Here is a 25,270-nt window from a genome sequence, read left to right on the forward strand (position 1 = left end):
GATATGTAGTTAAATAAATGTTGCTTATATGTTGATATTGTATGTTTAATTTAAGATTAGACAAGATAAAGCCATTACTCACACTTATTTCATATTGATTCAACTTTTAAATAATTTAAGGGGTAATTGCATTGAAGCTTTCTATAGATTTGAATTAAAAACTTTAAATCAAAGTGTTAAACTACGTACTATGCAAAACAAAGCAAAAGGTTTTATGGGAAGATAGATTGAATCCACCAACCCATAATGAACCGGTTTGAAACATTAATAAATAACATATATGAATTAACTGTAAACATAATAACAACCTACATTATATGAAGTTGATCTTGTTAGGAGTCATCTAACAATGGAAAAATATGTTTTAATTGATAGTTGAATATTCTTATTTCCAACTGAAACGGTGTATGAATACCATAAATTTTATTTTCTTGCTCCTTCCTTTGTTTTAGGTCACTTGTTTATGCTAGAGAACAAAACTTTTGAGAGATAATTGATCAAGTTGCAATTTTTGTGTAATTGAATAACATTAGTTTTAAAAAATTCAAATAAAGTTTCATTAATGTGAATTTGGTGGATTTTTGACTTTATGTGAATTTAGAGAAAATCTTCTTCAATTTATTTTACTTCAACGAATGTAGTCTTTGGTTTGTTATTGTTAACTATTAGTGACATTACTCCATCCTCAATATTGTGTAAGTGAAGCCATGTATCCTAGAATCATTAAAGTTAAGGCAACCACATCTCATTACATATGATTAATACTTATATGCTTAATAGTAGGAAAATCAAACACCTTGCAATGCATCCTCAACCCACACTCTTAAGCTTCATTTTATGAGTATTGCATCCTAACTAGAAACATGCATTCCAATTAGGACCTTATAACAGTAGTGACTAAAATAGATGTAATTTAACTAAGCTATAATGGTAGAATGTGTGTGTGTGTGTGTGTGTGTGTTTATAAGATAAGTCATGGTAATTTTCTTTAAACTTGATGATATGTTGTTGTTGAGGTTTAGCAATAGATTAGCCTATTAATTTTATGCATATTTCATAATCAACATTTAAGATTAATTTTCATGTATTGCAAAGTTTGTACAACAATTATTTATTCATACTTATGAAATCATTTCGTAACTAATTTCTTTAGATTTAGTTGAGATACATTTTCAAGTGTTGTTTATTATTGCCTAATTCTGAATTATTTGGGAACTTGGGAGAAAAGTGCTACATTTTTACGGATGGCTCCACCAATAAGAGATAAAAAGCAGGTAACTATTAAAATATCATGTTTTACTTTTGAATGTAAGATATATATATATATATATATATATATATATGTATGTATGTATTATGAGATTAATCATATTCTTTTGATTGTCATGTAGATGGATGAAAAGGAAGGAAAACAGAAGATTACTTCACCAAAAAGGTTAAGAGGCCCAACTTTAAAACCTGAAATTGCTAAAAAGAGAAGTGAAGGACTAAAAATTGACATTCAATATAATGATGATGGTGAGGGAGTGGGTGAGGGATATGTACAACTTGTATCATACATGGGTGTGTTAGCACGAACCATGGTGCCAGTTTATCATACTGATTGGAGAGTAGTGCCTGTGGAATTGAAGGAGAAATTATGGGATTGTGTTAAGGTATATAGAAATCTATTGAAATTATTTTTCTATATTTTGTGTAGACTAGCATGATTATTAAATAATCAATTTTTTATCAAGTATGTAGTAATCTAATGAAATTATTTTCCTTTATTTTGTGTAAATAATCAAGATCTTATATTTTAGGGTGCATTCTTGGTTGATGAGAATAGCAAAAACAACGTCATATCATCCATTGGGACTAGCTTTAGGTCATTCAGGCATAGATTGACAAAAGAGTATATCCTGCCTTATAAGGATAAGCCCGAGTATCTTTTGCATCCACCAACTGAATATAATTACATTCCAATTGAAGACTGGAGAAAGTTAGTGGCTAATAGGTTGTCAAAAGAGTTTCAAGTTAAATCAAAAAAAGGAAAAGAAAGGAGGGCAAAATACGTTTATATTCATCGAGTGAGTAGGAAAGGATATGCAGGACTTCAAGAAGAATTGGTAAGTTGAATTAGTATATTTTATTTTGTTGGATATTTACTTTTGTAAAGTTTAATTACTTCACTTTTTTGTTTTTTGATAGATGCAAAAGACAGGTTCGAGGAAACCTATTGATAGATGGGTCTTGTGGAAGCTAGCAAGATTGAAAAAAGGTGAATATGATGAAGTTACGAGGCCTGTAGTGGAAAAGATTGTAAGTTGTCAAACCTATACTTAGTTTTAGTCAATTTCATTTGTTTTTTTTTATTATTTAATATGACTTTTGAAGTATCTCATATTTTTTTGGAGGATGAGTTGACAAAGGCTGTTGAGGAAGGGAAGATCACATGTGTTGGCCAAAAGGATATCCTCACTTTAGCATTGGGTACATTAGAGCATCCTGGACGGGTTAGAGGAAAAGGTGGAAAAAAAAAAGCCCAAACAATTCTTCAACACACCAAAACCCACAAAAACTCTTGAAGAGGAGGAATGTCAAAGGATGTTAATGGAGAAAGTCAAGAGCTTGGAAGAGGAGATCATTGCTTTGAAAGCTGGAAAAAAAGAACCCCTCACACCCCGCTCTGAAGTGAGCAACACAAACATAAGGAAACAATTGTTGCAACATGAAGAAATAGGAGGGAAGACTCATGATAGTGCTCATGTGGAGAACCTATCAGCACAAGGGACTCGAAAAGCTTCTCCACTAACTCAGGTATATATGCCTTTTTCTAAGTTAAATTTATAAAAACAATATATAAAATAACTATAATGAAAGACTAAGGATTACAAAATATGTTTTTACAAGTTTATAAATGCAAATTAGCTCTTGAAACTGAAGATAACATTGTTGCATATGGAACTTATTTACGAGATTCACAGATTTCCATTGATGGTGCTGATATATTAGTGGTCATCCTTTACCCTCTTCAACCTAATGCACTTCTTCCATTCCCACTTTCTGAAAACATTAGGACAATAAGGGAGGGTGTTGGATATGAGGTTTTGTGGCCTATTGCATTTGTGATAAATGATGATGATGAGGTGAATAACGTTATACCCAAACTTTCAAAGTTGAGTTATATTTTCCTACACTCTTGGTTTCTTTATTTTTCATTTTAATGTCATGCATCTATTTATGTGTTTAGGATGTTGGCAAGAGGAAGAATAAAATGAAGAAGATACAAGCATCCCCAAAGAAAATCAAATATGAGAATCCTAGAGATGTACAACTGTTTTCTAAAACAGTTTCATCAATGTTGGAGGGTAAACCGACACCCAAAGTTGACTTTCCAATCAATGTTTTTGGGATGAAATTTCAAACTTTCCTCTTGACAAGTGAAATGAATGATGTAATTTCTGCAAAAGAGTTGACTATGAATTGCATATGTTTCTATATTTGGTGAGATTTTGTTGTAAATCTTTATGTTACATTCATGATATAAATAAGTAGAAGCTGTTTTTTTTTTTTTTTGTTAAGTAATTCTAAATTGGGTGATATTTCATTAGGCGGTTGCATGAACATCTGGATGAGACACTACAGGAGAAAATTATATTTATTCATCCAGGAATGGTGTCCAAGGCTGGAACAATAGCTCCACAAATTGAAAAAAGAGCAAGGTTCATTGCTGATCGCCTAATTGACTCTAAATTGGCAGACTTGGTTTTTCTTCCATATAACCCAAGGTAAGTTGTTAATCATAATTGTTTTTAATTTCTTAGCCTTATAAATGCTATTTATCTAAATTATATGTTAATATATTGTAGGTTTCATTGGGTTTTGGCTGTAATTGACCTCAAATCACAAATAGTCTACTATTTAGACTCGCAATTGCAACAACCATACCAAGATATAAAAGATATTGTGAACATGTAAGCCTACCATAATTTTAGTTTTCATATCTCAAAACGAACACTAATGTAATCTTATTTTTTGTAGGGGGTTTCGAATTTTTGTATCTCAAAAGAAGAAAGGATCTAAAAAAGAGCTCAAGTGGATGGTTGTTGAGGTTACATTTTTTTTTCTCCTAAACTTTTTAAAGACTTACCTACATTTAAGTTGCTTTCTTGAATGAAAATTTACTTGATTTTTGAAATGTAAAGATTCTATATGGCTTTCTCTCACATGAATATATACCTATATATATGAATTTTCTTAGTTTATAATTGTTTTTGTTATTATTTCCTATTTCTAACTTGAGTTGAGAAGGATACCATATATGTTTGTTTCACTATCTTACAAAAATATAATCTAAAATGCTATGAATACAATGTACTCATATGTCCATTATTCCACTATTAATTAATGAAGTAGTACTAAAAAAGAACAAACCCATTTTTTCATGTGATTGAAAGATTTATGATCCATTTTTACCTTTTACAATTAATATTTCAAGAAATAGTAATAGAAACTAGAAGAAAAATAGTAAAATTTTTGTTAAATTAAAATGCATGACTAGAAGACTTTTTCAATTGTATTATGATGTGGAAGATCAAACCTTAGAAAATTCAAGCATAAAAAAATTAATATATACATAATTAGTCAATTTGAAATGTTGGTTATAGGAAGAACAATTATTAAATTTTGATCACTATATCCATAGCATTTACAATCCTTTAGAACAATTTAGATGTGTGTGTGGGTAAGGAAGCAATGGGGATCCTTTAGATTGCTTTGATCATGTTACTTAGGTGTGAGTTGTTCTTTATATCTTTCTTTTAACCTTAGTATGTCTTATATACATCCTATATTTAGTTTAGATGTTTCTTGTAAGGCACAACCTCTCTCTCTCTCTCTCTTTAGTCAAAACTCTTTACTCTTTTATCCATCTTCAATAAAATTGTTCATATGTAAAACATTTATTCCTTATAATTACTAATTGCATTTCTCTTCTATAATGTCAATCTATGAGATGTAAAATGAGGTTAATACTACATATTTCGAAATATATTATCGATAATTGCTCTTGAAGCTTGATTGATTTACCTTAATGAAGTCTTCAAAGTCATGATATTTTCTAAGGGATATTCTCACATAGACAAAAGTTAACTATTATATTTTTTTAAAGTTAATCACTATTCTTAATAAATATAATTAATCATTACCTTTATCTATTCATTTTTTTTTTCTCCATATTTCACATAGACATGTTATTGTACATTCTTATATTTTACCTAATTTAACCCTCCAAGTTGTAAACATGGGAGCTTAAGGTATTATGCTAGACATGTATTGAGTATAATTTAGGTGCAAATTTTACTTGAAACTAACATTATGTCATTCATTCTTTTTTTAAATTTAAAATGTGAATGATGAAAAATTGACCAAATTTATATGATGTCATATTTGATTGTGAAATTTTGTTGCTATAATTTTGCTCATAGGGGCCCAAACAGTTGGATGGTGTCATGTGCGGATATTTTGTCATGCGATACATGCGAGACATAATTGCAAATAGAAGTCTCTTAACATCTCAGGTTTATCTGCCTATGTATTTTCATAAGTACATGAGAACTTATACATATATTTAATGTTTCACAATAACATATTTTCTCTTGTCATATATTTTAGTTTGAAGGAAAAAAAACCTATTCACGAGCTGAGTTAGATGAAGTGAGATCTGAATGGGTCTCATTTTTGAGCACTCTTATCTTAGACCAAGTATAGTGGGTATGTTAATTTATAATTTTTTAATAAAATTTCAGACATAAATTTCAATTAATGTTGCATCTTTTCTCTTTGCAAGGTTTCGGGTGACATTTGCAGTTGTTGCAATTTTGAGATGACAAGATCATATGTAAGATCTTATTGTCATGCATAGATGCTGAAGTTTTGGATACTTTTGGGTACATACCTATATCTTTTAAAAGATACATTTGATGAAAGTACTAATTCATGTTTTTTTTTATTATGTATGTTTGTTGGATTCTTTTCGTATAAATTTTGGTACATGTTAATATCATTTTAGTAAAATTTCAAATATAGACTTAAAGTAATGTTGTTTTTTTTTTTTTTTTTTTTTTCACTTGCAAGAGGTTGGGTGGCATTTGTAGCACTTGCAATTTTTAGAGTATAAAATCATGTATAAATTCTTGTTATCATGCATAATTATTTAATTTTTGGTTCTTTTTTAGTAAACATCTTTTATATATATATATATATATATATATATTTGATAATAGTATAAGATCATGTATACTTGTTAGGTTGTTTGTGGATACATTTTGATATATTTAGGATACATATTTATATCTTTTTAATGAACTTTCAAACACAAATATAAAATAATGTTGTTTTTTTTCATACTTGCAAAAGATTAGGTGACATGTTTAATATACATTGGATGTAGATTTTATGAATAAAAAATGATACATAATCTATCTAAAGCAGATTTTACTTGGCTGTCTTAGTAATGCTACAAAATGAGTTTAACCTTGCCTTTTGTTAATCTTGCAGGTTCATAGAAATGTTATCCAACATAAAGGAAAGTGCCACTCTTCCTCTCCATTGAAATGGTGTTCACCATGGAAGGAAAGCTCCTCTCATCAATTAGTTTTTGGTTTTCCAATGCCATAACAAGTTAAGGTTAGCTCTTTGCTAGTGATTAAATTTGAGATTTCAAAATTTTCAAAGATCGTATCAACCTGAATTTGGTTTAGGAGTTGAATGTCTTAGTCCTAAATGGTTTGCATTTTAAATAACACATCTTGTCTTTCATTTCACATCCATGGATTTGAGGTTGTAAACATGTTATCAAAATCTAAAGCTGCAGTTCTAGAAGTTGTCCCAAACAACAAAGGGCACTCACAACCAAGTAAGTTGAAGAATAATCTTTCAATGCATTTCTCTTTGGTTATTAATGTGTTGTAGTACAAATTAAGGTCATAAGATAAGTACATTGTGAATTTTGTATATACAAACAATGGTCTTTGCTGATCTGATAAGATGTCTTATTTGTTGCACACCATCATGTTATTACTACAGATCATTCTTCTTCTCTGTTATAATAAAATAGGATCTCTTTCAAAGATGGAAAGGTCAATTCACCTCAAAACTTTCTTGCTAGTACCCACTTCGAGGTTGTTCATAAAAATCAAATGACTCTCTTCAATCCCCCATTTGTATATGGTTTTCTCACCTTTTGGACTTCAACTGCTTCTCAAGTGCCATCTTCTAAGTCATATATCAAGCAATCTAAATCAGGAACATACCTTGATTCCTTCATATGCCCAATCAAATTTTCCAGAACTTGATATATCCCCTCTATTTTGGGGCCCACCTCATCCCCAACAACAAAACTATAGACATGATTTCCTACCTCGACCCAGCTCCTACCAGTCTCCTTCTTATTTCCCATTCTTTTCATCAACTTTCTTAGTCTTACAAACTCCCCCACTTACCATCAGCTGCATATATATTTGATAGCATCACATAAGTCCCTGCCATATTAGGCCTCAAATCCAATATCCTATGAGCAGCTAATTTTCTGGAATTGGGAAACCTGTGTGCTTTACAAGCTCCAAGAAATGGCCCCCAAACGCACTCATCAGGCTTGAATGGCATGCTCTCTATGAGTTCATAAGCTTCCTCAACTTTCCCAGCACGTCCTAGCAAATCCACTTCACACCCATAAATCTCCTGGTCTGGACTAATGTTATAATCACCCACCATTAATTTAAAATATCTCAAGCCTTCATCTACAAGTCCAGCATGACTGCAAGCACTAAGAATGCCCATAAACAAGACTCAGTCAGGCTTAATATCTGACCTGACCATCTTGTCAAACAATTCAACAACCTCTTCTCCATACCTATGAGTCCCATACCCAATCATCATGGTAGTCCAAGAAACCAAATCTCTACGAGACATACCCCCAAAAACTTGGTGCGAATTAGCAATATTTCCACATTTGGAATACATGTCTATAAGGGCATTAGACAAGGCCAAATTCCCATCAAGGCCTCTTCGAATAATCCTCCCATGAATCTGTTGTCCACAATTCAAAAATGCTAAGGTCACGCAGGCAGCCATAATGCTAGTAAATGTGAAGCTAACTAAGATAAGAAGAAATAACATGTAGGTTAAATCACTCAAAGAGGGTATATCTGAAGTCTCAGAAGAATTTGACACTGGTCGGATAAATTTTATACTTAAACTGAATATAGAATGTCTACCCACCTGGTTTGAGTGAAGATCTAATGTCCCTAAAAGAGAAAGTGCCCCAATCTCTGCTGGTAGCAAAGACTATGTTTTGGACTATTTGATAATAGTATAAGATCATGTATACTTGCTGGGTTGTTTGTGGATACATTTTGATATATTTAGGATACATATTTATATCTTTTTAATGAACTTTCAAACACAAATATAAAATAATGTTGTTTTTTTTTCATACTTGCAAAAGATTAGGTGACATGTTTAATATACATTGGATGTAGATTTTTTTTCATTGAATTTTTAATAAACTTTAAAAAATAAATATAAAATAATGTTACTTTTTTCTTTCTTGCCAAAGGTTAGGTGACATTTGCAGTGCTGCAGTTTTTAGAGGAGAAGATCACGCATAAATTTTTGTTATCATGTACAGCTACTTGATATTTGGTTATTTTTGGGTAAATATCTATTCTTTTTTCATATATATTTGACAAGATAACAAGATTTTATATAGTTGTTAGGTTGTTTGGGAATATATTTGGATACATGTTTATATCCTTTTATTAATCTTTCAAATATAAACATATACTGATTTTTTTTCTTACTTGCAGAAGATTTGGTGGCATTTGCAGCAATTATAGCACTTTTGAAGGCACAAGATCATGGCTACATTATATTTATCATGTATAACTATTGGATTTTTGGGTACATATTTGCCTTTTTTTGGATGTATGTGAGATAATATAAGATTATGCAAGGATATTAAGGTTTTTTTTTTTTTGTCAATATATTTGCCTACATGTTCATATTTTTTTTAAAGTATATTTTATACATTCATGTACTTTATATATATATATATATATATATATATATATATATATATATATACACACACAACAGGTTCAATTTTGATGCAGATTATTTGGGCAACAGGTTAGGTTGTTGACATGTTCCATATGCAACCTTGATATGAAATAAAACAATTTCCTTTATATGAATAAAGAAATCTTGACATAAAAGAAATTGTATTCCTTGACATAAGAATAAAAGAACCTTAACATATTAAAATTTCAACTTTGAAAAAAAAAAAAAAACAAAAAACATCCTTGACATATGTGTAAATTAAATTTAAAAGCATATAAAACAACATTGACATATATCATACTTAAGCTTAACATATATTGAATATAATCTTGACAAAACAATGAGTTAACCTTCACATATGTTTAACCTAACCTTGACTAAAGTGGAAGAAACGTTTTAACATATGTCATATTAATAAGATTCCTACATTGATAGAAATAAGGTTTACTTAACATATGCATATGTCAAGCTAGCTTTTATCATTTCTTGACACTGGCATAGACGACATATGTGAATACTGATCTACCTTAACAGATATACCTTATCTTGACGATGAAAAACTGTCAATGAAGACCTTTTTTCTTGTAGTGTTTACCTCATTTCCAAATTGACCAAGTGATTCAGTAGTTGGATCTAATTTTGCAAAAACATCATGGACTGCTTGAAGTAGTTCCGGATCACTACCAACTCCACGCCTATATTGAAATATTGGATTCAAGAAGTATGCTACAATAAAATTAAGTAGAGTTAGTATTTTTTTAAACAAAATTAAATACAGAGTAAAAACTTATAAAGATATATAGTACTTAAGTACCTGCTGCATGAAGTGAATGTTTTAGTGTTTTCTCCCAACGATCTTGTATTATTTTGAACATCCAATCTCCAGCTCCTTGACACGTAAGGTTCTTTTTCATCACGTGCTTAAGCTCATACACAAATGGCATTGTGGGAACAACTTCAGAATCCATAAGTCGAAGCACCACTTATAATGGCTCATATAATGAAACTATATTTGTCATTCTGTCCCAATACGCATGGTCAAACAATAATTGCTCCAACTCTCGTCCATGTTTTGTTCGACTCAGCTTGTGTTGTGCCCAATCATCACCCATAAACAATTTTTTCAAATCGACCATTTTTTTTAAGAAGACTGTCAAGAGCAATATAATTGGTAGCAAACCTTGTAGCTCCTGGTCGAACAATGTCTCCACCACAATACAGTCTCATTTGTGCTAGTAACCAACCATGATTGTAAATGGAGTTAGTTATCTTGCGAGCATTGTTTATCACCTCAATAACACTGGGTCTTTTACCAATGTCTTCAAAGATTAAGTCGATGCAGTGCGCTGCACACCGAGTCTAGTATAAGTTATACTTCTTCATCAATTGTTTCCCTGTTTTCATGAACGCCGACCCATTATCTGTGACAATTTGGACTACATTTTCTTTACCGACTTCTTTGATAACATTCTTCAATAGGTCGTATATATACTTGTGGTCTTTGATATAGTTCGATGCATCAACTGACTTAAGGAAGACCGTGCTCCCTTTAGAATAAACCATGAAATTAATAATACTTAATTTCGTGAGCCTTATCCATCTATCTGACATTATTGTGCACCCATATGTCTTCCATTTTTCTCTTTGTTGGTTCATATAAGCTTCCATTTCTCAGTACTCCATTTCCAAGTACTTGTTCTTTATGTCAAATGAAGATGGAGGTTCGATTCCCATTCCTGCACTTCATATAAAAAAAATATGTAAAACATGTCACAAAAGACTATACTTACTAAAAGTATAGCACAATATAACATTTCAAAAATTAGTAATTACCAGCTTGTTGTGCATCAATAATCATATTCTTGAAGTGATGAGACTTTGCTTTTGCGGGTGCGACGCTCTCATAAATGAAGAATTTGCTAATTAAGTGTCCCATCGTTTCTTTAATTGCACCACCCTTGAATATATCTTTGATATTTTTTTGTTTTGCTGCAGAAGACTTGTAAAGCGAAGGGGCAATAGGGGGTGATTGTTGCGAATGTCGCATACTATGTGATTTTCGCATCATCGGCGGTAATCCAGTAGAGTGTGAAGACTCTCCCGTTTTGCGTTTGCTTCCTACAATATTCTCATATTGTTCACGTTCCCATTCTGATGCTTTCGAGGCACGAACTGTAGATCGATATGCATCCCGCTCATCTGGGTGCATATCTGCCGGATACATATACACATCTTCATTCTCAACATCTTCATCATCATCTTCGTCTACCAAATGTGTATGATGAGTCCCCATTGTGCCACGTAATTGAGCACGAATGTCTTCAATATCAGCATTTTTCTTTGCTTTTGCTTTTTTTTTGTCATGCACTAGGAATCGTATCCCTTCTTTCACTTCGGGCGGCACTCTCGGACACTTTTTGGTGTTGTTATGCGGGTCTTTATGCATTAAATGGAACTTGAATCGCGTGATGCCTCTACTTTTCATCACCAACCCACAAAAATTACAAATTGTTCCATTTCGGTTACCCTCAATCGGTAAACAATACTTCCAAGCCGGATCTCGCCCTAGCAGGGCAGAACCACCTTCACTAGCCATGCTAAATCTATTGCAATAAAAATACACTTGAATGTGATTTCAATGTAAACAAAAATCAAGTCAATATTTAAATTTAAATATATGAGAAATGTACAAAATAATGATAAAGAATGAACATAGTTGATATTCCATATATTTAATTAAACTAATTAAATAATTTAGCTAAGTTAATTTTTTGAATCTAAATCTAATTCTATGAAAAATTTACTAAATTAAAAACTAATTATAATTGCATATGAAACTAAATCATGATAATCATAAAAATTGAACATATTTAATATTCCATATATAGTAGTTTATGTTAATTAAACTAATTAAATAATTTAGCTAAGTTACTTTTTTGAATCTAAATCTAATTTTATGAAAAATTTACTAAATTAAAAATTAATCATAATTGGATATGAAACTAAATCATGATAATCATAAAAATTGAACATATTTAATATTCCATATATAGTAGTTCATGTTAATTAAACTAATTAAATAATTTAGCTAAGTTAATTTTTTAAATCTAGATCTAATTCTATGATAAATTTACTAAATTAAAAACTAATCATAATTGCATATGAAAAAAAATCCCAATAATCATAAAAATGAACATATTTCATATTCAAAATATACTAGTTCATGTTAATTAAATTAATTAAATAATTTAACATGTTAATTAAATTAATTAAATGTGAAACTAAATCACAAATAATCATCTAAAATAAACATATCAATTTATAATTAAATAATCAAATTAACCTAAGTCAATTCAATAAAAATATACAAATTAATTACTATTGAATATAAAAATAACATTAAATCATCCATATTAATTACAATTGCAAACAAAATTAATTACAATTTAAAATAAACATACCTTAAAATTGGAGTAATGAGAGAGCAAATGAAGAATGAAAGCAAAAATGGGTGAAATTGATGGGAAAATGGCTATTTATAGAAGAAATTTGGGCCAAAATAGCCGTTGGAACACCAATTTACCGTTGAAATTTAAATCTGGCCGTTGGATCACAAACTGGGACAAATCTGGCCGTTGGATCACATTATTAACGTTGGAATCGTATCTGGGCCGTTGGATCAACGCGGGAGTGATCTAGGCCGTCAAATCGCGCTGGAGAGAGGAGCGAAATATCTCCAAAAAGTCGGCGATTTATCGGCGATTTTCTGCGGCCACAGGCGATTATTTGGGGAAATCGTCGATTTATCGGTTTTCACCGATATATCGCTGATTTATTGGCGATTTATTGCGAAAAATCGTCCCTCCGATTTTTCTCTTGGAAATGTCGTGTCGCCGCCTCCCGATACAAGATATATCGGCGATATATCGCCGATATATCCCGATATTTTCCTCCATCAGTGTCAGTGTGGGCATGGATACTTGGACAGATTTTTAGTTATATCACATGTAGTGTTGATAAGTTCCATTGGCTTGCAGCAAAATGTAGTGATTAGGATCTTGTGAATGTTGAAAACAAGTTCAGGTCCAAAGCTGTGCAGATCGCAGCAAAAAGTTCTTTATATTATATATACATGGACTTCTTTTAACCATATAGATGTATAGGGAGACAATCTCTATATGATTAGAAGCCGATTGTTTCAAATGATATCAGAGTGGAATCTCTACTTCTTGTAATTAGGATATCCCACTTTGTATAAGGAAAAAAGTTTATGACATTATATATATATATATATATATATATATATACATATGTAATTGACGTTTTTAAATCCATGACGGTTTGTTGGTTCACAGAGGATAATAACTATATAGTTAGGAGCATATCACTACATGTTACAAGTAATATTTCACTACTATAATGCTGATCTGTTGTAATATTGCCTTTTGGGTGAACTTTAGGTGCCATAACCATTGAAGGTGAAGATAAGAACCAAATTGTTGTTATTGGCCAATGGTGATTCAATGGTGATTATTAATTTTTGAAATAATCACTTATTAAGAATGCATTTAGGAGTGATTTTAGAAAGCGTTTCTAGTATTTCTAATACTTAAATGATAAAAATTTTCAAGTATTAAAAATATTAAAAACGTTTCTTAGAATTACTATCAAACGAGTTTTTAATTATATATTATCTTACTTCAAATGATTCTCTAAATTTTTAAAAATGGTTCTTAAAAAATTATCAAATACCTAATTTTTACACAAAAATACCCTCAAACATTAGAAAGTGTTTCTAATCCTCTCAAAATTATTGTCAAACATGTCCTATAATATGATTGATTAGTTGCCATTCTATTTTATGAAAAGGTCATATATTATCGGTTAAAAAGATTGAGATCTTCAACTCTATTTTTAAGTTGATTTCTTATCAAAACCAATAATATCTACCTTACAATGAGGACTATGGATGGTTCAACCAATATGCATATCTCAGGAACAGAGGTGATGTTAATGACTTAAAAGATTGAGAGACAGAAGCACCACGGCACTATCCATTTGAGGCAAAGGCAAATACAAATTGAAGCGTCCACACAGAAAATAAACATAACCCTACCATGATCACCATTCCAAAAAATAAAATAAAATAAAGACTCCAAAAGTATGAAAGGGTTAAAGTTGTACACACGCAGCTGTTGAATATATCAAAGCTTGATGGATGATGGCTCTCCATTAACAGTAAGGTCCTTAGAATCACTCTACTCTTCTCTTCTCCAGTCAATTGACACATGTTTTCAATTCACAAAACTTTCATGCAATGGGGTGGAAGGAGACTTTGTGTTTATCAATTTCATTTGGTTGGGAACTCAACAAATTTTATATGTATCAGAAGCTAATGAATGAAGCTTCTTTATTTGTGGGCCAACCCCAAGCCCCTCTAATTACTTTACTTTTCTTGACTTCTCCAGTCAATAATGGTATGTTGTTTTAAAATTCAAAACTTTTTATGCAATGGAATCGAAGAACAGTGTGAAAACTCACCCACATGGCGATTACGCGGTTGATATTTGCCTATAAATCTCTGGATCAAGTGATACATAGAGTCAGACTCATACAATAGAAGACCCAACAAACACACATCAGCAAAAGACCAGTTGGGAAATTCTGCAGCTTGAAGAAGGATGAAGGTATGCGTTATATGAGGGAATAGCTACTAATTGGACTGATTTTCATTTATATCACTTCTAGTGCTGATAAGTTCCACTGGGTTGCAGCAAAAGATGGTGATCAGGGTTCCCATGAACGGTGAAAAGAAGTGCAGATCCAAAGCCATGCAGACTGCAGTTGGTGTACCAGGTAATATTTCACTACTAGTATGCTGATTTGCAGTAAATCTTCTTAAACGAAGTCTTCGTACTGAAGATAAACAGTGTGCCTTGTGGCTGAACTTTTGGTGCTATATATAGGTGTTGAATCAATAGCTTTGGAAGGTGAAGATAAAAACCAAATTGTTGTCATTGGCGACAGTGTTGATTCAGTTAACTTGACATGTTTATTAAGGAAGAAATTCGGGTCTGCTGAACTTCTAAGCGTCTCAGCGGTCAGTGAGAAGAAGCAGAAGGAGAATATGACTGAACCAGGGGTACTGCAGCCAATGGTTTGGTCACCATATCAAGCTGGTGTGCCACAATATTATTACAGTACTGTTGTTTGTGAAGATAAAAACAACTATGACACTTGCAGTATCATGTGAGACATGAAAGAAAATTACTCAGCAGTTCACTGTGATATGAATCTCATTTTTCAGTAATGATCTATATCAGAGTTACTGTATTTTTTTTTCTTATTAATGTCAAGATTAAGAAGAATAATGTTTGTATCACTTCACTTGAAAGTGATGCTTTCTTATCTACCCAGAAACAAAGCCTGAATCTTTACCGACCTTGTTCTCAGAACTGAAGATCATGTATAGAAATAATTTAATAGATAACAGCATTGAGTTTCCATGTTATCAGTAATGGTGATGGTTCTGTCAATGTTGGGAAATGACCCCATGACAAGGTCACAAGGATAGATTGAGTCATCTCCATATATAATCCGTGCGGTACTGGAAAAAAAAAAACTGGATGATTTAATTTCCGTGGGACATTGAATTGCCCGCAAAAGTTGAAACGTAGAGTTTGGACTGGTGACCAACGGCTTAAAAATTTAAAATAGTATAAGAACTTTGGCTACCTAGAGCTCTCAAGTCTGTTTATCCCTTTGTTATATCCATGCTTACCCGTTTGTCGGTCCTCAAAGACATGGATAATCAGCAGAGAGAAGGACAAGAGAGGAGATGTTGACAGCCAAAAGATTTAAAATAACACAGGTTTTCTCCTCTTTTATTCAGAGCCTTCCGCTTAGAAGGCCATTTTCATAGGGCATTTGTTAATATTGCTTAGGAATATTTTTAAGGAATATCACTACTTATTTGGACATAAACAGAAAAAATAGTGCTTCAATTGTGTTTCCGGTATGTGGTATATAACACAAATGATTCTAATAAATTTACCAAAAGCTCATGGGTTGCCATTCTGTTTTATTAAAAAGTCATAATATTGTTTACGAAGATTGAGGTCTTCAACTTCATTTTTAAGTTGATTTCTTACCAATAATATCAATACTAAAATAAGAAGAGCTGGGGAATGGTTCAACCAATATGCATATCTCAGGAATAGGGGAACTATCCAATTGAGGCAAAGGCAAATAAACATAACCCTACCATCATCTCCATTCCAAAAAATGTAATAGAAAAAGGTGAAGAGACTCCAGAAATATGAAAGGGTTGAAAGTATGTACACTCTTAGCTGTTGAATAAATCAAAGCTCGATGAAAGAAGACTCTCCGTTAACAGTGATTTCCCTAGAATTACTCTAGTTTTCTCTTCTCCAGTCAACTGTCACATGGTTTCAATTCACAAAACTTTCATGCAATGGGATAGAAGAAGACTTGGTCTTTATCAATTTCATATTAGTTTCATGAGGCCAGGCCACCTTCTCAGTCGGTACATAAACTGAAAAATTGAATTGTCTAGGAGTGAAAAGAAAACAGAGAATGAAATGAAATATACAGAGAAGCCTGGAAAGAAGAGAAATGAAAAGAAAACAGAGAATGAAATGAAATGTACAGAGTAGCCCAGAAAGAAGAGAAAAGGAAAATAATCTTACAGAATACCTGAACTCCTTATATCATTCCACAACAGTTCTGAATTTGGATATCAAAATGGACTCATCACTTGGGCCATTTCCAAGTTCTCAAATGTTTGAGCGCTTACATGTTGAGTACATAGATGTTGAATACAGATAAGTAATCATGGCAGTGCCAGTGTTTTAATAAACAAGAGCACCATAAATTGCCTAGTCTCAAATGAAAGGACAACAGACATAACTCACATAACTTGGTAGTTTGGATACACATTTATTGTCATTTCTAGATTACAAATGGCATATAATAAAGATTAAAAGGATGAAAAGCGGTTGACAGATGCTAGGGGAATTCAACTTGATTTGGCAAGGAAGAGAGCCGTACACTGCTCTACAGTATCATCAGGGCTGGTGACTGAGAAAAAAACATAGTTGAAGTCAATAATGCACTCCATTGGGTGAAAAGAGAAGCACTGCAGGTGCATGCTACAATGGAGTGTTTTAACATTTGATGCAAATAAAAAAAAATTTAAAAACCGTCAAGTTCATGTGATGTGTGTTCATTTTGTTTCAAAACTTTTGTATAAGATCTTACTTATGACGTCAAAAATGAAGTCATTGACATTCCATGTTATAACTATCAGAAATGGCTCCATTACCATTTGGTAATGGTTCCATTACAGTGATGAACTATTCCTCTATAATCTACTTGTTACTGAAAAAATTATGTATGATTTCACTTCCATTAGGTCATTCAATAGCTAGTAAAAGTTGAAATGTAGAGCTCACCTGTGTGACCCACAGTCCGTTCTGATTCATAAATCTCATGGTCATTTCCTGCCTGCTCAAAACAAAAAATCCAAGCTCTTTAGTATCAGGTGATAAAGATTAGTCAACAAAGAGAAGAAGGAAATATTGATGGCTAAAAGAATTATAAATATTTCAGGTTTCCTTATTATTTTATAGTACAACCAAAGGATCCTCTAAAAAAGAAAATAAGAATATCCCTAATTACATATAAGGGTAAAAAAATTTCTGTTGCCATTCTGTTGTATTAAAGCCATCTTATCAGTTAAAAAAAACTTTTAATTCTTTTACAAAGAACCTACACAGTTAGTGGTAGATTTTCTTTCCTCCTTTTGGAGGATTCATCTCCAGATTTGTGGGATTTGATTTCTTACCACAACCAATAATATTGACACTATGGAACACCAGTTGAGCGGCTCAACCAATATGATGATAAGGAATAGGACTGATGTCGATGACTTATTGATCAAAAAGCAGCACTATTCATTTGGGGTAGAAGCAAATACAAAGCATGAAGAGAACAACATGGTCAAACAAGTTTGGTGGGGACTTTTGCAAGAGATGAATTGTGCAAAATAAAAAGTTTACCTCGTATGTTTTATCGCCAAAGAAGTGGATTTCAGGAAAATCATCAAGGTATCTCAAGCAGTATGTCTTGTCCCAGCCTTGGGGGAAAACCTGTCACAAGCATTATGACCAGCAATACATTCAGTCATTGATACTAGTTTTCGAATCATCAAAGCAAAAATAAAGATGAATGGACACTCACATCAAAGCTTATTTGTCCTCCAATAGAAAATGTCAGGTTTAGGTGAGCAAACTTCTCACGAAGCACAGAAACCATCTTCGGACGTATGTTGTGAATCTGATATGATTATAAATTGTGTTGTTTGTTTCAGGATGCATGTTTATCCAAATACAATCAATTTATTGCCACAAACACAAATTGACAGTTCAATCTTTTGCTTCGAAGGATCTGAAGTTTATACCTTGTCATACTTTTCAAACTCATCACGCTCTTCCTGGCTGCAGTTTCGCCCAATTGGTGATACATTGAGCATCCCACTTCGGAACTCTATAAAGGTTCCCCTGAAGAAGAAATTAAGAGAGGAACGTATCAATCTAAATGTAAATTAATAACTGCTATTCAGGTTTCTGCTTTGCTAACCTTTTTATTGGGATATCCAAGTCAGCAATATAATGAAGTGTGAAATTAATAATTTCCTGCACAATCATTTGTAACACATCAAAAACAATAAATGAACAGACGTCTGCACAACCATTTGCAATGCATTGTGTGTGTGTCAACAGATGTTGGAGAACTAATATTAAATTTTGCGTATCTAGTGTTTGAGTCTTCTTTCAAGATCACCTCCAACAAAATGTCCCAAGCCAAAATTACCCAACAGGATAACCTTGGTGTTCCACATTCCCTTTATTCCAGTAATAATAAGAGTAAAAATTGCAGAACAAGTAGATTTATTTTGCCCATCATGTTATAGCAGTTTTAGGCTCGAGGATAGTATATATGTGGAAATTTTCACTGTCTCAATCCTTGATTGTGTAAGAGCATCCAATGGATCAAACATTCCTGTTTATGTCCTGATACTATGGTTTTCTTCCAAAAATAATTTCATTTGGAAGGTTCTTACCTTCAGCTTTTCTTCTCCAAGAAATGTCTTCAAGCTCTGCATAAAGGAAATATATGATCATCAAGGAAGTAAGCATTTGATGTAATAAAAGGGGAAAATTTATTAAAAGAAAAAAAAAAGTGTAAAATTTGAATAGAGAGCACCCTAAAATTAAACCACCTTCACAACCCCACCCCAAACCCACCATTCCTCCCCCTCCAAACCCCACAACCCCCCCAACACACACACACACACACACGCACACACAAACCATACCCAATTAAGGTTTTTATGCAGTATCAAAGAAATAGAAGCTATATTAAGGGGGAAAAATAACTGCATTTATGATGAACACTTTTATGTGCTAGAGCATGCAGTCCTTTAGTTTTTACAAAGATTCTCTAGCACACTTTTTTTTTTTTCTCTATATGTATGTACCTGCATCTCTGACACAAGAATTAGCTTCTTATCATGAGAGGGACTATTATATGTTTGTTATTTTTACTTATGGCACACACCAAGGACCATTAAGTACTTATTGGTTCTTTTCTTTCTTTCTCTATTTTTAGTTGCAGTCATTATCTCACATTGGGTGGCTGAGGAACCTAACAAATTTGTTATGCCAGGGAAGCCCTCAACAATCTTTGATGCTAAGGCACCCCCTTATAAAGTGCAATCCTGATGCTTCCCACATGAGTTCTTTGATAATATCTCAATATCCAGGATAGTATTTGTCCACCAGAATGGTGAGTTAAAATAAATTTGATGGGCAGTTCTGATTTATAAAATTCAAACATAAGATTCTCAGTTTAAGGTTTATACAATACCTGGGTGCCAATGAGCTTCCCATCTTTATGAGCCACTAGACCATTTTCGGAAAATACATAATCATAGTCATCAATAACTGCACAACAAAAGATAAGGTTCAAAAGACAAGGCAATAATTTCATGAAGAATCATATATAAAGAAAAAGGCCAATGTAACAAGGCAGAGTACAACAACTTATAACATACTGTTAAAATTTAGCAGGTTTAAATAAATTTGTATGATTCAGTTAATAAAAGCTATGTACTCAGAAAATTGATTATAATAATTTCCAGAGAGTTCAAGTAAAGGATACTACATCAGCCTTGCTTTATAAGATAGCTTTGGCTAGTTTTACAGCCATGGAGATTCTCCTAAAACAGTGTCATCTGTTCCATTTAGTACACCAAGCTGATCTATATTATAGAAGAGACACCAAGTCACCAGAAAATTACTCATCCTTTTGCTTTAATTTTCTACTTTTTACCAAAATCTACAGAAAAATACTATACTCTATAGTACAGTAGAAACAGAAATATTGGCCTTTACGGGTGGTACCAAAGACCTGCATAGAAACCCACCTTCATCAGGTATGGAGGACAGGGGTTTCATGCATTAGAAGATCCCAATCTATGGCCCATCATTGCATTTGGAACAGGGAAAAAAAGGGAAAAATAAATTTGATCGTTACAGAAGTAACCGATCATAAGGAATGGAAACCTAACATACGTGAAAAGATTATCAATATCAAGACCCATGATTAAAAAAAGGTTGCATCTGACTGACATGATTAGTATAGTTGAAGCATGGGCTACACCAGAGTAGCCTGGTATAGGAGTTCGCCAAAACAAAGGCAAAAGCTAACAGATTCCAGCCTTCTTGATCCATTTCACAATAGTCTCTTGAGTACAAACTTTAAAGAAGTAGGAACAAACCTGAACTTCCAAGCTGCTCTGATATCTTAACAAGGTCAGATCCTCCAACAACCCCAACTGTAATAACCTGGAATAAAAAAAAGCTATTACCAACTAAGCACAAGAAACATTTTAATTCCTTGGAATTACCATAAATCAAAGAGCCAGATTGAACAAGAGGCAAAGTAGTATTCAATCAAGTACCTTCCGTAGTTTCCGCATGAACTCTAACATCTGTGGAGTAGCCACCTTGTATAATGAACCAAATGAAGAACTTCTCAGTGTTTATTCAATATAGACAGAAATTCAGCTCAAAAACAACAGCAGAAAGTTACAGGCAACAACCACTCAAATTTGTAATTTTTATAACTCAACCAACTTAAAAATCAGCATACCACCGTACCAATAGAAACTAGTAAATTTACTCAAACTACTAAATCAATCATATTCCTTAAACTTCTCGAAAGAGCCTCTATACAAATATAGCAAGTGATCTCCTACTCTACTAAGAAAAACTTCCATTAACTCAACATGTTATTAAATAAACCCAATGTTCATTCACCAAAAATGGGTAAAAAGTGCACATTTAACAAATAGTCTAATAAAGCCATCCACATGTATAGAATAATAAATCCTACTCAGATTGTACAGAAACTCATCACATTAATCAAATCAAAACAGAAGATTCAGACCTTTCTCGGCGCTGTGAGAGTCCCATCAACATCGAACAATGCAATTAAGCCAGCCTTCCTTGCCGCCATTGTAGTGAACTTCCACCAGACCTTAACAAAATTTCAAATCTTCAATCACAGAATTGGACAAAAAGACGCATCAAACTCATGAACCAGTTTCTTCCAAACTACGAACTCATCTGGAAAAAAAATAACATAATTCTGTTTTTTTCCACAGAACATTTTGCCGCAAGCTTTCCCGGGAAATTAAAATGAAAAAAAAAACTAATATTTACTCAGGGATCTACTTTTCGGCGGAATTACAGCGTGAAGCTTGAAATTCAATGTTTTTCTCGGGAAAATTTCCCAATTTTTCATGGAATCAAACGGAAAGCAACATTGGCATTTGTTGTTCTGATAAAAATTAAAACTAAAATAAAAAATTCAGAAAAAAATAAATATAATTGAGGCTTACCTTCAAAAAATGAATTCTCTGAAATGAATTGAAAGAAAGAGACTTATAGAGGGGGAGAGAGAGTGGAGATCTGGGGAGCTTTTTGGGATAAAAGGAATTTATTGAGGGTAATTTGGGAATAAAAGTGGATCTGCAAAAAGTCGTGGCACTGAAGTAGAGTACACTCGTGCTGACGTCAGGACAAGAATATTAGGTGGGATTTGAGGCTCTCCAATCTCCTTGTGGGAAAAAATATTTAATTTTTAATAATTATAAAAAAATGTTTTATTATTTTTATAATTTTTGAAAAACAACATAAAAGATAAAACGCTACGTTTGGTTGGATAAGGAAAATATGCGAAAAAGAAAATTAAAAAAAAAGTGAAAAAAAAATTAAAGTTAATTAATTATTTATATATATATATATATATATATATATATATATATATATATATATATATATATATATATATATATATTTTTTTTTTTAAATTCATTTTACTTATTTCTCTTTTTTATATAAAAATTAAATAATTTTAAAATATATAATTTTTTTTTTATTAATTTTAATTATATATATATAGTATTTTTAATAATAAAACTAAACATACTTCACAATATTTTTTGAAAACCAAAATAACATTAAGATGAAAGAAAGGCTCGAGATTGTGCCAACCAATAACATTATCCATGTGGGTATGTACTCTTTTTTTTTTTTCCTTGGTGATTAGGTGTACTTAATCAAATGATATTCTAATTTTTAAGAAATATAAAAAATAGTTTAATATTACTGTAGCTTTTAAAAAATTTGGAAAAGAAAAAATGAAAACTGATTTGTGATTTTTAATAATAATATTTAATTTAATTGTCTGATAAATTATATGAATATTAAATTGCTATAAATATTTGTAATGTAATACCACAAATCCAATTTAAGGGTAAAATTATAATTTAGAAATTAATAATTAATTAAAGTAATTTAATAAGGGTAAAAAAGTCCTTTTGTATTTAAAACCTCCAAATATAAATTAGATTTTTATTGTACTCTCTATTCAAAAAACCCTTTTACATAAAGATAAAAAAGATTAGATAATATAGAATTGAGGATTTGGAGGTTTAGGGTTTGAAGATCAATTCTTCAAGTAAGATTTTTAATACTTAAATTAATATTTTATATTCGTTAATTAGTTTTGAACACTGTAAATATTTTTTGAAATATCTCAATTTTGATTAGAATTCGTTTAATTAATTTCTAAGTAGAAAAGATTAAAAATTTATGAACCTAGTTTGATGTATAACAAATCTAGATAAAAAAAAATTAAAATTATATAATTTTGAATGTGAAAATTACATAAAATTTGTGAGTATAAAAGTTAAAAGTTTTTACTTTAGAGAGGAGAAAAAAAGGAATGATGAAAGATGCTAGTAGGTAGGAAGGATTTGGGATGTTGAAACAATAAATAAATAAAAAAATTAAAAAAAAAAAAAACAAAAAAAAACTAAGTGGCCTGCATGATGACCTAGGAAAGGAAGTAAACAGTATTTTGGTAAACAATGAGGAAGAAAATGACATTGATGGCTTGGAAGAGAAATAGGTTAAGGAGATGTTCGTTATTGAAATAAATAAATAAATAATAATAATAATAATAATGAAGGGAGTTGGTATAGAGTTGTTGGAATAAAAAAAATGCATGACGTATTTTTAAGCTTTAGTAGGAGATTTAAATAATAGTAATAATAGTTTAATGTAAATAAATATTCTTAAAAGATTTAATTTAGATAAGTTAAAAAAGAGAAATAAATTATTGTTTAGGAAGTTAAAAATAATATTGGATGATAATAATATTAACATGATAAATTAATTAGGATCCTTAATATTAAATAAAATATTTTTAGGATTGTCAAATTTATATATTTAGATAATTAATCAATAATCAATATTGTGTATGATATTATGTTATGTGAGAAATTCTTTAGAGTTAAATACTTTAAGATTTTGAGTGCTTATTTAAAGTAAGGGAAATTAATACAGATTTTTATAAAAGAAAATAATTTTTTTATATTATATTTTGAAATATGTAAAAATATTATTTTTATCTTTATGCATGGATCAAATATGTGTTTTGTATGAAAGTATATCTGAGAATTTTATTTGTTTATGAAAAATGAAAAATTGAGGAGATATGATGTTTTGTTTTGTGAGTTTGAATTAATGAAATAAAGTTGAGATTTTCAGCTTTAATCAACCGATTATAATAGTTGATATTATATGACCCTAGTCAACGGGTTATAATAGTTGATTTTATGACCCTAATCAACGAGTTATAATAGTTGATCTTATGATCCTAGTTAACGGGTTATAATTGTTAATATTTGGTTTTGTTCACATTAAATGGAACAAATTTGAAAATAATTACTCAATTATGAAGTCTCACCTAATTGGACACCATTTGTCATACGATAACCAGAGTAAAAATATTTTGAATGTATTTGATTTGGTTTTGATGAAAAATTGTTTGATGATAAATTGTTTTGAAATGGATATGAGAAAGTTTTGTTGAAAAGTTTGAATGTATTAGCATTTTGAATTCCAAAGTTTTTATGAAAATAAGTATATGTTATATCTCTTATTTGCAAGTATGATTGAAAATGTTTGATCCATGAAACTGTATTAATGTTCCTTATTGGGCTTTGAGTTCATCCCCCTTTGTTGATAATCTTTCAGGTAACCTCGATTCAAGTGAGGAGTGACCGTTAGGAGAGAAATTTGGTTTTATTAGGATATTTGTTTAAATTCTCTTTATTATGAACATTGTTTAGATGTTAAAACTTAATTATTGTTTGAATTATTTTGAGTTTGGAGTTATTTAGACAATAATACTTTAGTTGATGTATTAGTTTTTTTAAAGTTGATACTTGAATATTTTAGAATTTTGCTCTACTACTCTGAATAAGAATTTGGTAATCGGTAAATTTTTAGTTACAATACGAATGTTTGTATCGTTTCCACTTTGAGCTTCTGGGCTTGAGGTGTGAAATAACCGTCATGTCTTTAGAATGAATTTTGGGGTGTGACATATAATGATTAAAATAGGATGCTAAAAATTACAATACAAATATAAAGTTTTAATTAAATAAATTATTTCATTATTTAAAATCCAAACTTAGAATTTTTTATTTTTTGAAGTGAATACTCTTGTC

General features: G+C 31.2%; 3 protein-coding genes and 2 long non-coding RNA genes across 5 annotated transcripts; 4 read left to right on the forward strand and 1 right to left on the reverse strand.

Moving 5' to 3' along the window:
• The first annotated feature begins 1,945 nt into the window (after positions 1-1,945).
• On the forward strand, positions 1,946-2,799 carry LOC132255226 (uncharacterized). The gene is made up of 3 exons (XR_009467896.1): positions 1,946-2,108; positions 2,191-2,301; positions 2,397-2,799. It is a non-coding gene; the product is annotated as an uncharacterized LOC132255226 (long non-coding RNA).
• An 80-nt stretch (positions 2,800-2,879) lies between these two features.
• On the forward strand, positions 2,880-5,988 carry LOC104881908 (uncharacterized). The gene is made up of 8 exons (XM_059743065.1): positions 2,880-3,128; positions 3,233-3,486; positions 3,594-3,770; positions 3,852-3,956; positions 4,024-4,093; positions 5,469-5,561; positions 5,656-5,754; positions 5,831-5,988. The coding sequence occupies exons 1-7, from the start codon at positions 2,880-2,882 to the stop codon at positions 5,749-5,751; spliced, it is 1,044 nt and encodes a 347-aa protein (XP_059599048.1). The 3' UTR covers positions 5,752-5,754; positions 5,831-5,988.
• Positions 5,989-6,815: 827 nt separating this feature from the next.
• Positions 6,816-8,997, forward strand: LOC104881907 (uncharacterized). The gene is made up of 3 exons (XR_787793.2): positions 6,816-6,898; positions 8,600-8,696; positions 8,850-8,997. It is a non-coding gene; the product is annotated as an uncharacterized LOC104881907 (long non-coding RNA).
• Positions 8,998-14,304: 5,307 nt separating this feature from the next.
• On the forward strand, positions 14,305-15,613 carry LOC100255094 (heavy metal-associated isoprenylated plant protein 47). The gene is made up of 3 exons (XM_002268695.5): positions 14,305-14,789; positions 14,877-14,958; positions 15,069-15,613. Exons 1-3 carry the CDS (start codon positions 14,784-14,786, stop codon positions 15,353-15,355), a joined length of 375 nt encoding a protein of 124 aa, XP_002268731.1. The 5' UTR covers positions 14,305-14,783; the 3' UTR covers positions 15,356-15,613.
• Positions 15,614-16,786: 1,173 nt separating this feature from the next.
• LOC100260186 (phosphomannomutase) lies at positions 16,787-22,229 on the reverse strand. The gene is made up of 12 exons (XM_002267641.4): positions 22,091-22,229; positions 21,637-21,726; positions 21,149-21,193; positions 20,966-21,032; positions 20,053-20,129; positions 19,247-19,282; positions 18,763-18,818; positions 18,584-18,683; positions 18,364-18,459; positions 18,183-18,272; positions 17,577-17,628; positions 16,787-17,202 (listed from the first exon to the last, which is right to left on the reverse strand). The coding sequence occupies exons 2-12, from the start codon at positions 21,703-21,705 to the stop codon at positions 17,141-17,143; spliced, it is 750 nt and encodes a 249-aa protein (XP_002267677.1). The 5' UTR covers positions 21,706-21,726; positions 22,091-22,229; the 3' UTR covers positions 16,787-17,140.
• Between the last annotated feature and the right edge of the window lie 3,041 nt (positions 22,230-25,270).

Source organism: Vitis vinifera, chromosome 15 (genome assembly GCF_030704535.1).
Source record: "Vitis vinifera cultivar Pinot Noir 40024 chromosome 15, ASM3070453v1".
In the NCBI taxonomy this organism is placed as follows: Eukaryota; Viridiplantae; Streptophyta; class Magnoliopsida; order Vitales; family Vitaceae; genus Vitis; species Vitis vinifera.

Bases quoted from the DNA above. Each gene is read 5' to 3' on its own strand.
- LOC104881908 (XM_059743065.1), top strand. From the start codon at position 2,880: ATGTTTTTACAAGTTTATAAATGCAAATTAGCTCTTGAAACTGAAGAT. The intron at 3,129-3,232 runs GTGAATAACGTT...TTATGTGTTTAG, and splicing joins TGATAAATGATGATGATGAG to GATGTTGGCAAGAGGAAGAA. The intron at 5,562-5,655 runs GTTTATCTGCCT...CATATATTTTAG, and splicing joins GAAGTCTCTTAACATCTCAG to TTTGAAGGAAAAAAAACCTA.
- LOC100260186 (XM_002267641.4), bottom strand. From the start codon at position 21,705: ATGGCGGCAAGGAAGGCTGGCTTAATTGCATTGTTCGATGTTGATGGG. The intron at 18,460-18,583 runs GTATAAACTTCA...TAATCATATCAG, and splicing joins AGTTTGAAAAGTATGACAAG to ATTCACAACATACGTCCGAA. The intron at 17,203-17,576 runs GTGAGCTCTACA...TTTTTTTCTCAG, and splicing joins ACGGACTGTGGGTCACACAG to TCACCAGCCCTGATGATACT.
- LOC100255094 (XM_002268695.5), top strand. The intron at 14,959-15,068 runs GTAATATTTCAC...TGCTATATATAG, and splicing joins GACTGCAGTTGGTGTACCAG to GTGTTGAATCAATAGCTTTG.